This window comes from Labeo rohita, chromosome 11 (genome assembly GCF_022985175.1).
Source record: "Labeo rohita strain BAU-BD-2019 chromosome 11, IGBB_LRoh.1.0, whole genome shotgun sequence".
Lineage (NCBI taxonomy): Eukaryota > Metazoa > Chordata > Actinopteri > Cypriniformes > Cyprinidae > Labeo > Labeo rohita.
The window spans coordinates 16,965,725-16,978,939 of record NC_066879.1 but is presented as its reverse complement, the minus strand read 5'-3'; the positions used below and the strand labels follow the sequence as shown (position 1 = coordinate 16,978,939).

Genomic DNA, 13,215 nt, shown 5'->3' with positions numbered 1-13,215 from the left:
GAACCCTGAGGGGACCCTTGAAGAGAAAACAAGAGAGGGACCGAACGAGAGTGTGTGTGTGAGAGAGAGACGCTTCTTTGTTCGACTCATCCCGGGAGTATTTGCCGCCGTTACGTTTTTCCCGCTACGATCATTCAAAGCTAATTGGGTGACAGGAGCTCTGAGTCGGCAATATCGCGTGTTTGCTTTGACACAAAGGCGAAACTCAGCAGGGCAAGATGGCGCGTAAACAAGCGTGACAGTCGCTCCTGACGCTCTACCATTCATTTGTTAATTAAGACGGATGACTCATTACGCTCTCGTAAGCTACGTGCGCTATGGGGAGAGATGGAGAGAGACGCTTCACGCCGGTGTCAGTTGTATAATTGATGCCAGAGCTTGCCGGAGATCTGACGCGCTCTTCCCTCACATGTTTCCAACGAGACGAGGGCCTTTCATTCACTGATGACACACAGGAGGCAGCGTGGGTAAGCCTGCGGCAGAACATACACTAGCCTACGCACTTCAAAAGGGCATCGTATACTGTACAGCGCCGACACGCACGAGTCATTTCGCACGCTGTTTCCAAAAACAAAAATCTGTCTCGAAGGGCAAGCTAGATTATAGATTCAGACGGGTGTCCAAGAACCACACATCTAGTTCCCTTCCGCCTGGTCACAGAAAAATAGCAAGCGAGGACTGAAATTGACAGTTTCAGTCTTACTGGATGGTTTTTTCGCAAACTGCGGGAGTCATCTGACTCATGCAAGTTATGGTTAAAGGAGAAGTTCACTTCCAGAACGAAAGTTTACAGATACTTTACTTACCCCTTTGTCATCCAAGATGTTCATGTCTTTCTTTCTTGAGGAAAACGTTTCAGGAATTATCTCCGTATAGTGGACTTCAATGGTGCCCCCAAGTTTGAACTTCCAAAATGCAGTTTAAATGCAGCTTCAAATGGCTCTAAACGATCCCAGCCAAGGAAGTTAAGAAATAAGAAATTGTCTTATCTAGCGAAACGATTGGTCATTTTCAAAACAAATTGACAATTTATACATCTAAACCTCAAATGCTCGTTTTGTCTCATCTCTGTGATGCATAGTCTGTGTAATCCGAGTCAATACAGTTAGGGTATGTCGAAAAACTCCCGTCTCGTTTTCTTCTTCAGCATCAAAATCATCTGACATCGCTGTTTTACCTTTTTTTTTTTTTGTAAATGGCGTTTGAACTTAGTTGCATGTTCACTTTATAAACACTGGGTCAGTACTTCTGCAGCGATGTAGGACCATTTTGAAGTTGGGAAAGAAAACAAGATGTGAGTTTTTCGATATACCCTAACTGTATTGACCGTACTGAACTGGAAAAAAAAGTTCACGCAGACAGACAAGACGAGCGTTTAGGGTTAAAAAGAATATAAATTGTCAATCTGATTAAAAAAATGACAGATCGTTTTGCTAGATAAGACCCTTCTTCCTCAGCCGGGATCGTAAAAAGCCATTTGAAGCTGCATTTAAATGGCAAAACTTTCTTTTGCCCCAGTGGAAAGCATATGTACATTGTCTGATTCGTTCCCTATCCCCTATATCGTGTATTACAATGCCATTCACCATACAGAAAATACTAATTCTGTAAAGCTTCGGCGTCTATTTATAGTGTAGGGGGCGGGACACTTTGGATTCTAGAGAGCATTTGATTGGACAGAAAATTTGATGAGAAGCTGAAGTGCAGGGTGATGTCATCAAAATTGTTGATCCATATTGGCGGAAGTTAAGAGACTGTACGTTTTGAATGCGTATATCTTGTAAATGCGAATTTTGTCATTGTTTTGAAACACTAGCTTATGGATAACCTTAAGGCTAATGTATTCATACTAAAAGCCAAAAAACTTCAATTTAGATTTCATCTATTTCATCTATTTATCTGATGTAAGATATTCATGATGATGAAGATGTAAGCATTCAAAACTTACAGTCTCTAATTTCCACCAATACAGATCAACGATTTTGATGACATCAGCCTGCACTTCAGCTTCTCATCAAACTTTCTGTCCAATAAAATGCTCTCTAGAATTCAAAGCGTCCCACCCCCCTACACTATAAATAGATGCTGAACTGTAGCTAAAATTGATCATTTGTTTGTAGAGTTAGTATTTTCTGTACAGTGAATGGCACGTAGTGTACTATGTAGGGGATAGGGAATAAATTAGACAGTGTAAATATGCTTTCCAATGGGGCGAAAGAAGTCTGGTTTTGCGCTGTTTGACATGAACCACCACAGTCTGCTCTGGTCCAGAGACACGATAGGATGGTGTGGTTTATATGTGCGAATCGGCACAGACCACAAAATATATCGTACCCACTTGAATTCTACACAGAATGCTGTTTTTTATAGCAATATGGATGAGATTTGAAGGAGAAATGGTTAAACAAACAGCACTAACAAGTATAAGAGACAACGCTGGTACTATGCATCAACACAAATGACATAAATTTCATATTGAATCTAAAGAGGTAATGTATAAACCAATTTCGGTGTTTGCGAACAGTGATAATGTTTTTGGGGGCGGAGCCTATATCTGATGGCAGAAAATGACAGTGTTAAAGTGGCAGTCTATAAAAGCCATTAAATAAAGTAATAAAAAAGTCTTTTTGGGTTTATATTTCAAAATTCAGATTTTTCTTGCAATTCTTGAGATTATATCTCACAATTCTGATAAGAAAAATCAACTTGTCATTCTCTCTTTCCCCCTCGGCTCAGAATCATGAATTTATATCCTACACTCTGCCTTTTTTTCCTCAGAATTGACAAACTCACAAATATTGAGTTAAATCAAGTTACAAAGTCTGAACTATGATATATAAACTTGCATTTGTGAGAAAAAAGTCAGAATTGTGAGATAAAGAGGTAAATGTCATGTTATTTCATGGGTTTTACCCGTTTTCCTCCACTTGTTACAAGTGTTTGTCTGCCACAGTGTACGTTCAGCTGCAGGTGATGCAACTGTGACGTCTACTACAAATTGGTCTATTAGGCTATGGCTGTCATATGCTGTCAAATGCACCTTTACAGAGCTCAACGGCTCTGGCCCAAGCAGTTACGCCACTGGCTATTTAAAAAAAGGGGGCGGGGCTGCACGATATGTCCCACTCGGTCTTCCTGTTTCAGTTCAAATTAATGCTGCACGTTTCAAGACACTTCAGTGGACCTTTAATGAGTTTTTCAGCAGTCCCTAATCAGCAGTCACTAATTTTATCACTAAAAATTAATCTTTGAATCAAAAACACATTTAAATGTTTTTCTTGTGAAAATCATTTCTTCATCACTTAAAATGGCTTGAACGTAACTCTACACCCTTACATTTAGTATATGTGGAAACATGAATATGCTAATTAGTTCCCATCTCCACTCAATCTGACCAGCTCAAACCTGCTCCACTTTCACTTGGTTACTACACCATGGCAATATTAGATCAATCCAGCCATTATGCTTGAACCAGAAACTGGTCCTGAAGAAAAAGAGGAATATTTTATGAATCGCTCTCTACAATGTCAGACATGTAACGGTAATTGATATAATTAGCTTTTGGTTTGACTACGTTATCAAACAGCAAATAATGTGTTGCTAATGTTACACACACCATATCCTTTGGCCATCTCAGGCAGCTACCTTCTAAAAACCAACATCGTTATGTATGCTAATGATATGAAAAGCCCCGCCCCAAGAGTCAACAGGATTGGACATGTTTGTGACAGCAGAAAAAAGGGGTGTTGTCAAACCACGTCCTTGACTTGACTGTCTTTGGTACACTGCATTTTTATGGAGAAAATGCTCAGCAATGGTGTTGATTGATGAATTTGCACATGGTTTGTCTTTAAACATATTAAATACACCGGATAGACATGTAAACAACTTAAAATCTTAATTTTCACCACGGGGGGTCTTTAAACTTGCTTTTCAGTAAAGTACCTATTTAAAACGAGATGCATTTAATTGAAAAGCAACAGAATATTATTTTGCATTCTGAGTATAAGTGTGTTTCGTCTTACACTTATTTTGTGCATACAATCAGTAAAAAAATATCTGCCAGTGCAGTAAGAAAAACAAAGCACTTACGTCCAAAACACAATTTATAAAGACTACTCTTCACATCTTATGTGGCATTCCTTGCCATGTCAAGGATTTTTAGATATTTTAACTGGAAAATTGGTGCAGCTATATCTGTTAGAACATTATTAAACCGACAACATCAAAGAAACATTAATTCATGCACAAATACATAGTGCAAAGCATCCGAAACCAGTCAAAATAAGGTCTTGTTTTTAGTGTAGTTTCTTACAACTGCAAAACAACTGGCCGCACTAATAAATCTAATTAAATAGTGTTTAATTCACATTATTTTATATATAGACAGTTATTTCCTTAAATTTACAGCAAAAATAACTATATTCTTTGGATTTTCAGCATTTTTACCCTTACCAGCAATGATTGTATGATTTTGAGATCCATCTTTTCACACTGAGGACAACTGAGGGACTCGTATGCAACTATTACAGAAGGTTCAAACGCTCACTGATGCTCCAGAATGAAATACAAAGCATTAAAAACCAGGGGTGTAAACTTTTGATCAGAATGAAGATGTGATACATTTTTCATATTTTGCCTATATATATATATATATATATATATATATATATATTTTTTTTTTTTTTTTTTTTTCAATTAGTAGTGCCCTTCAGAAGCTACAGAAGATTCTTACATGCAGAAGACAAAGTAAGTTAAATTTACCCTGATCTTCAAATTCAAAAAGTTTTCACCCCCCGACTCTTAATGCATCGTTTTTTCTATTAAAGCATCAGTGAGTGTTTGAACATTCTGTAAACCTCAAAATCATACAGTCATTGTTGGAAAGGGTTCAAATACACAAAAATGCTGAAAAACCAAAGAATAATAGCAAGCAGTGTAACTGTTCAGGACAAACAAAGGACTCATGAACAACTATCACTAAACAAAAAACACAGCTGTGGATCATTCAGGTAACAACACAGTATTAAGAACCAAGTGTCTGTAAACTTTTGAACAGGATCATTTTCATAAATTCAGCTACTATTTTCTCTTGTGGACTATATGTAAACATCTTTTATGTGAAATATCTTATTCAGGTCATAAATAAATAAATAAAAAATAACATGCATTTTGTATGATCCCTCTTATTTTGGTCAAATAATTAACATTTTGCAGATTCTGCATGTGTGTAAACTTTTGACTTCAACTGTATATTCATTAGAAAAAACCTAATGCTCAATTTAACAGCTGTAGGAGTCGATCTTCTGTTTGTTTACTTTCATAACACTAATATTTTAATAATATACAGCACTATGATAATCTAATGCACATAAAGTACACCTCAAAAGTTTGGATTAAACATGACAGTAAAGATATTTATAATGTTACAAAAGATTTAAATTTTAAATAAATGCTGTTTTGAACTTTCTCTTCATAAAAAGCTATAAGAAACATTAAGCAGCACAACTGTTTTCAATGCAAGAAATGTTTCTTAAGCATCATGCGACACCTAAGATATTTTACCATATATTCAAACAGAAACAGGTATTTTAAGCTATATTAATATTATACTGGTTTTACTGTATTTCTGATTAAACAAATGCAGTGTTGTGAGCATAACAGACTTTAAAACAGTAGCATACATTAGCTGGACCAATTTTTAGCATGTATTTAACCAAAAAAAAAAAAAAAAAAAAAAAAAAAAACACACACACAATATGTGACCCTGGACCACAAAAGGGTCAATTTTATGAAATTGAGATTTACACATCATCTGAAAGCTGAATAAATAAGCTTTCCATTGATGCATGGTTTGTAGGATAGGACAATATCTGGCCGAGATACAACTATTTAAAAATCTGAAATCTAAACACTGAGAAAATCACCTTTAAAATTGTCCAAATGAAGCTCTTAGCAATGCATATTACTAATCAGAAATTAAGTTTTAAAATATTTACGGTAGGAAGTTTACCAAATATCTTCATGGAACATGATCTTTACTTAATATCCTAATGATTTTTGGCATTAAAGAAAAATCTATAATTTTGACCCATACAATGTATTGGCTATTGTTACAAATATACCCATACTACTTAAGACTGCTTTTGTGGTCCAGGGTCAAATATATACTACCGCTGCTGCCAGAATTTATTTCTTATATTATTAAAACAGAATTTCGACAAACAGTCAAGTCTTTACCCATTCATCTAGACAGAGATGTTCTTATATAAGGTTGAAATAGCTGCCGGGGGCGTTAATAATATGGCCGCCGAGTGAACTGACTTGCTTTAAAGTACTCATTAATTTTGAACAGACAGAAACTTTGATCACAAAGTCTACACAAATTTCCACAATTTTTTTTCTGTAGCATGTTTGCAAAGACCGTTATGCAATATTTCAAATCCAGACCGGCATATTACCAACTCCTAACCAGGCCTATAAAAACAACCAGCGTTTGGTCACGTTATACATCAGTCAGACGGTCTGTTCTTCTCAAGGAACAGACTTTATGTTGATTACTAAACGACTACAACAGATTAGATTCACACGAACGGTGGCAGACTTCCCGTTTTTCTAAAACGAGTCAAACTCTCACCGGCTAGAGACACGGCGCGCTTGGACGTCCTCGGTCGACTGCGCGTGGCACTCGTCGAGCAGTGGGAGTTGGTTTTTAATGGAAAGTGAACAGTGGGAGAGAATCTCCTGTTTGAACGCGGGAGCCCCCGCACTACACACACACACGGCCGATGAGTAACGTGAACGCGAACGAGAGCCGGGTGAATGAATTCAACATCCCCCTCAACACGTGCACATATGACAGGCTGAGGACGTGTGGCGGGCAGAACAGCGGGAATCAGTCTGAATCAAGCCTCCCTCTCTCTCTCTCCCTCGCTGTCAATCATAACATATCTCCCCATCTTTCTCTTTCTACCCCTCGGTGCACAATCCATCCCAGAATCCTTTGCTTTCATTACCGACGGCGAGATGCCCCGCTCACCCGCTGTCTGTTTGGCCCTCACCTCTATCTGAAGTGACCAAGACCTGCATCACATTCACATCACACATTCGACATTTAGAAGCGATGAAATCCTCCTAAACACGCCGAGTTCTCTGCATCCCCTACGCGAAGAGAGACTATATATACACCTGCATTTCCTATAAAGGAATTATTCATACAATATTCAGTGTCTCAGGATGCTTTTATTTGTTTTTGAAAGCACTGTCTGGGTCACGTTTCTGGAATTTATAACAAACACAAAACTTTTATGTGAATTCATGCATTTCATCTCTCTGCTAATAATTATTCACATTGCTTACGCTCTAATATGCATATATACAGATGCATAAACCTAAATTTAGTGTTTTTATGGTAATACTTTACAGTAAAGTTTCCTGTTTAATATTACTATGCTTTAGGCATCGAGAACTAACAGTGTTTTTTTTTCCCCCTCAGTATTTTTAGCATTTAAAATATTCGGTAACACTTTAGTTTAGGAGCCAATTCTCACTATTAAATAGTTGCTTATAAGCATGCATATTACTAGTATATTGGCTATTTATTAGTACTAATAAAGCATGCATATTTAGCTGTGTATTGTTACTAATAAAGCACATATGTGTCGCTGGACCACAAAACCTTAAGTAGCACAGTAATATTTGTAGCAATAGCCAAAAATACATTGTATGGGTCAAAAGTATCGATTATTTTTAATGCAAAAATCATTAGGATATTAAGTAAAGATCATGTTCCATGAAGATATTTTGTACATTTCCTACTGTAAATATATCAAGACTTAATTTTTGATTAGTAATATGCATTGCTAAGAACTTCATTTGGACAACTTTAAAGGTGATTTTCTCAATATTTTGATTTTTTGCACCCTCAGATTTTCAAATAGTTGCATCTCGGCCAAATATTGTCCTATTCTAGCAAACCATACATCAATGTAAAGTGTGTTTATTCAGCAAAAATGACTAATTAACATCTCTGTCCATACATCCTAACAATCCATACATCAACGGAAAGCTTATTTATTCAGATTTAAAAATAAAATTGACCTTTTAATCCACCCCGTACCTAAACTTAACAACTACCTTACTAAATATTAATTTTAATTTTAAGTTTATTGTGGCAAGTCATAGTTAACAGAACTGTACCCCAAATTAAAGTGTGACAAAATATTCTATTATTATTTTTAATTCATGTCTGTCTCTATATTAACTGCTACATTTTTAAATAAATATTTAAATAAATTTTATTATTTTTATTAGATTTATTATGTTATTTATTACTTACAACTAAACAACCTGAAATGTTACAAATGTATATGTAAAACTTAACATTAACATTCACCTAAATACTGCAAAAATATTGTTTGTTGTTATTTCTTGACTAATGTTAACATATAAAAACCTATCGTAAAGTGGAACCATTTTTAATATTAAATTACTTTAAGAATACTAAATTAGTATACATGAGATGTATTATTAAACATATTTTTCTATACATAAAGAGATGTTTTGAAGGATGGTTTTCTTTGCAATGAACACAGAAGATGTCAAGCCCCAAAACATAGTTAAAAATATGCTATATAACTATTCAGTTACACTTTAGATTAGGAAACACTATTCCCTATTAAGTAGTTGCTCATTAGCATGCATATTACTGGCATACTGGCTGTTTATTAATACTTATAATGCGCATATTAATGCACTTATCCTGCATGACCATATATGGAATAAATTACATCTTAATATATTTTCAAATAGAAAACGGTTATTTTAAAGAGTAAAAATATTTCAGAATTTTACTGTTTTTGTTGTTCTTTGGATCAAATAAATGCAGGCTTGGTGAGCAGAAGAGACTTCTTTAAAAACATTAAAAATCTTACTGTTCAAAAACTTTTGACTGGTAGTGTACGTATTATATACACACACTACAGGCTGGCAAGGACAAACTTCAATATGCAAAGATTTGTACCAGAATAATCTGACTGCCGTTAATAACCATTGTTAAACCCCAATCTAGGCCTGTGGGCAACACCACTGTCATTTTCAGAAGAACTAGTCCTGTAAGTGTGCATACGTGTCTTTAACGGCATTAACGCCGTTCTCTAACCTCCGTTCCATCTCCATATGTCCCCGCTTGCGTTTATCCCTCTCTCCATCTCGGCGACATCCCTGTCTCATGTTATCTCTCTCCCACACACATTCTGTCTTTTAAAGCCGTGTATCTATCGCTCTCACTCCCCTTTCAGCTCGTCCATTCATTGCGTCTATCTCCCCTTGTCTCTTTCTGTCTCTCTGATGGACCGAGCGCAGAAAGGAACTACTTTTCCCCCCCAATATCTCTGATTCCATCTACTTTTCCGCCCCCTTTTCTCCTCCACGTCAAAACCCAGACAGATGTCTCATCGCTTTTTTCTGAGGTCTTTGACAGCTAAGACGAATCGCGCGATGTATAGAATGCGCTCGCAGGTTAAAAATTATCAAATGAAACAACAAAAAAACATTCGAATTATGTGTCTGCAGTCAGGCCGCATCTCGGCGAGCGCGATTACTGTGTTATCAGAGTGTGTCCTCTACGAAATGGGTTTTACAGGATTTCATTTGCTCTGTATGAGGGAATCAGGTGCAGAATAGAACATCTACTTTACTGGTGTGATAGACATGGAGACATGCGACCCAGGGCAACACACATTACACACACTCTCACAAACACACACACTTGCTAGTTATCATGTGGCAGCTGTGAGGAAGTTTGACACTGTCTGCCATTTCTCTTTGTTATCCAGACAATCGGAGCGGAGCAGAATGTTTCGTCTCTCTCCGCTCTATATAAAGCTTTGGGCTGCAGTGTCTGTCAGAGAGGTACTAAGTTTTCGACAGAGGAACTTACTGTACGATTCAAAGTGAAACTTTAGAGGAAGAACTCCCGGGGTTTGGGATGTGTTGAGAATTACAACATCCCGAAGAGGGAAGACGCAACTTTATCCGACTTGGGTTTTGAGTATACTTAAATATACAATGCCCTCCATTAAAGGAGAAGTCCACTTTCAGAACAAAAATTGACAGATAATGTACTCACCCCATTGACAGATAATGTACTCACCCCCTCCAAAATGTTCATGTCTTTCTTTCTTCAGTCAAAAAGAAATTATGTTTTTTGAGGAAAACATTTCAGGATTTTTCTCCATATAATGGACTGATATGGTGCCCCGAGTTTGAACTTCCAAAATGCAGTTTAAATGCGGCTTCAAACGATCCCAAATGCGGTTGTAAATGCTCCAAGATGAGGTCTTATCTAGCGAAACGATTGGTTATTTTCATTAAAAAAAAAAATACAATTTAAATACTTTTTAATCTCAAATGCTCGTCTTGTCTTGCTCTCCCTGAACTCTGTGTATTCTGGCTCAAGACAGGTAGGTTATGTTAAAAAACTCATATTTTCTCCCTCAACTTCAAAAATCATTTCAAAATCATCCTACATCAATGCAGAAGTACTGACCTAGTCTTTGCAAAGTGAACATGCAAAGAAGATCAAATGCCCTTACAAAAAAAGGTAAAACAGATGGGAGTTTTTCAACATACCCTAACTGTCATGAGTTTAGGCAGAATAAGACAAGACGAGCGTTTGACATTAAAAAATATATAAATTGTATTATTTTTATAAAAACAACCAGTCGTTTTGCTAGATAAGACCCTTCTTTCTTGGCTGGGATTGTTTACAACTGCATTTGGGATTGTTTGTTCTCTAGTTCATGTTGGCCACAAGTTTTGTCACCCAATTATTGCAACGTCCTTTTCCCAAAATAACAGCTCTGAGTTTTCTCATATAATGCCTGACTTTGGAGAACATCTGATGGGAGATCAGAGGCCATTCCTTTATCCAGAATCTCTCCCAGCTCCATGTCGGTGCTTCTTCTCTTCAGTTCATCCTACTCATTTTCTACAGGGTTCAAGTCAACTGGGACGGCCATGGCTGAAGCTTTATTTTGTGCTCAGTGACACATTTTTGTGGTGATTAGGAAGTCCTGTTGAAGGTCCAACCACGGCCCATTATAAGATTTCTAACAGAAGCAGTTTTGATTCTTTATCTGTTGGTATTTGATAGAATACATGATGCCATGTATCTGACCAAGCCCAGGAGCTCCAGCACAAAAACAGGCCCACAACATTAAAGATTCAGCAGTATATTTACGTGGACGTGGGTACTTTTTATCCCTGTTTGCACCAAACCCATCTGGTGGGTTTGCTTTCAAAAAGCCCTTTTTTTTACTTTCATCTGACCATAGAAGCCAAGCCCGTTTGAAGTTCCAGTCGTGTCTCACAACTGAACATGCTGGAGTTTGTTTCTGGATGAGCAAGGATGATTTTTCTTGAAACCCCCCCTAAACAACATGTGGTGATGTAGGGGCTGTTTGATATATTTTTTAGGCTTTCTGACCTCAAGATTCAACTAATCTCTGCAGTTCTCAAGCTGTGACTCTTGGGTACTCTTTGGCCACTCAAACTGTCTTCCTCATCATGCATTAGGATGATTTAAACACATCCTCTTGCAGGCAGATCTGTAACATCTTTAGTTGATGCTAAACTTCTTAGTTATTGCACTGATGGTGAAAATAGGGATATTCAGTGCTTTAGCTGTTTTCTTACAGCCATTTTCTACTTTGTGAAGCTCAACAATCTTGTTCTGCACATCAGAACTATTTGTGACCCTGGACCACAAAACCAGTCATAAGTAGCACGGGTATATTTGTAGCAATAGCCAAAAATACACTGTAAGGGTCAAAATTATTGATTTTTCTTTTATGCCAAAAATCATTAGAATATTAAGTAAAGATCATGTTCCATAAAGACATTTTGTGAATTTCCTACCATAAATATAGCAAAACTTAATATTTGATTAGCAATATGCATTGCTAAGAACTTCTTTCGGACAACTTTAAAGGTAATTTTCTCAATATTTGGATTTTTTTTGCACCCTCAGATTCCAGATTTTCAGACAGTCGTATCTCGGCCAAATATTGTCTGTTCTGACTGTTCTAACAAACCATACATCAAAGGAAAGCTTATTTATTCAGATTTCAGATGATGTATAAATCTCAATTTTAAAAAATTGACCTTTATGACTGGTTTTGTGGCCCAAGGTCACACATTTTTTTATTTTACTCTTTGTGATGGATACATAAAGGAATTTGGCCTTTCTGTTCCTCATATTTATTATCCTGTGGAACAGGAAGTCATGGCTGGACAATTTCATGCTCCTAGTCACTCTAAAAAAATGCAAATATGAAAGGGAATATACTTCAGAGATATTTCACTCATAAGAATTTTTAGGGCTGCCAATAATTGTGGCCAACATGCACTGGAGAAACATTTCATAATGAGATTTCCCCCCCACTGTCAATTGTTTTATTTCAATGAAAAGTTTTTAAATGAAAGATCAAAAAAGACAACCAATGCAGATTTTTCATATTTTTTTACCAAGGGTGCCAATATTAGTGGAGAGCACTGTACACCGCCATCGTCATGCTACTATATCATTAAAGGTGAAACGTGCCAAAAGTAATGACTGTTTTCCTCCAGCACTTACCCTACCTTCCACTGACAACCAAACTGATAGTCCTGCCAGGATTTGTAGATAAACTGCCCTAGTGAAAAATAAATATACTAAAAGGTATTTAAAATACATTTATTTCATGCTAAGTATACTACAAATGCATTTCCATATTATGTACTTAATCAAAAATACCCTGCAATTGTACTTTCAGTATATTAAACTGGTATATTTAAAGTCTGCTAAATTGGAACAACTAATTTTGCACTTAATTCACTTTAAATGTGCAGAAGTAGTGCTGAAGTCCAACTAATGATATACTTAAGTATATCCGATTGTGCTAAAGTGGAACTATTCCAAGTATACATTAGGTACACTTTAAATATTTTTCATTAAAAGACGGATATTATTTAAAGATCATACAATCCTTATTAAGAGTGACATTAAAACACTTTTTTCAGGTGTAATATTAAGAAACTGTGCACAAATAGTACTCCAAATAAAGTTTAATTACAATTTTTATATCAGTAACTCTCAAGCGATATGTCAGTAATTATGTTAATAGACTATACTTAGTATAAAATAAATGCATTTTAAATCTATTACATTTTTAC

General features: G+C 36.3%; 1 protein-coding gene across 1 annotated transcript in view; it reads left to right on the top strand.

Moving 5' to 3' along the window:
- Positions 1-327: 327 nt before the first annotated feature.
- Positions 328-13,215, top strand: part of cdk18 (cyclin dependent kinase 18) — a 128,600-nt gene continuing 115,712 nt past the window's right edge. The window contains exon 1 of the mRNA XM_051123307.1: positions 328-467. Coding sequence (XP_050979264.1) covers positions 369-467 — 99 coding nt within the window. The 5' untranslated portion in view covers positions 328-368. The remainder of the gene's footprint in view (positions 468-13,215) is intronic.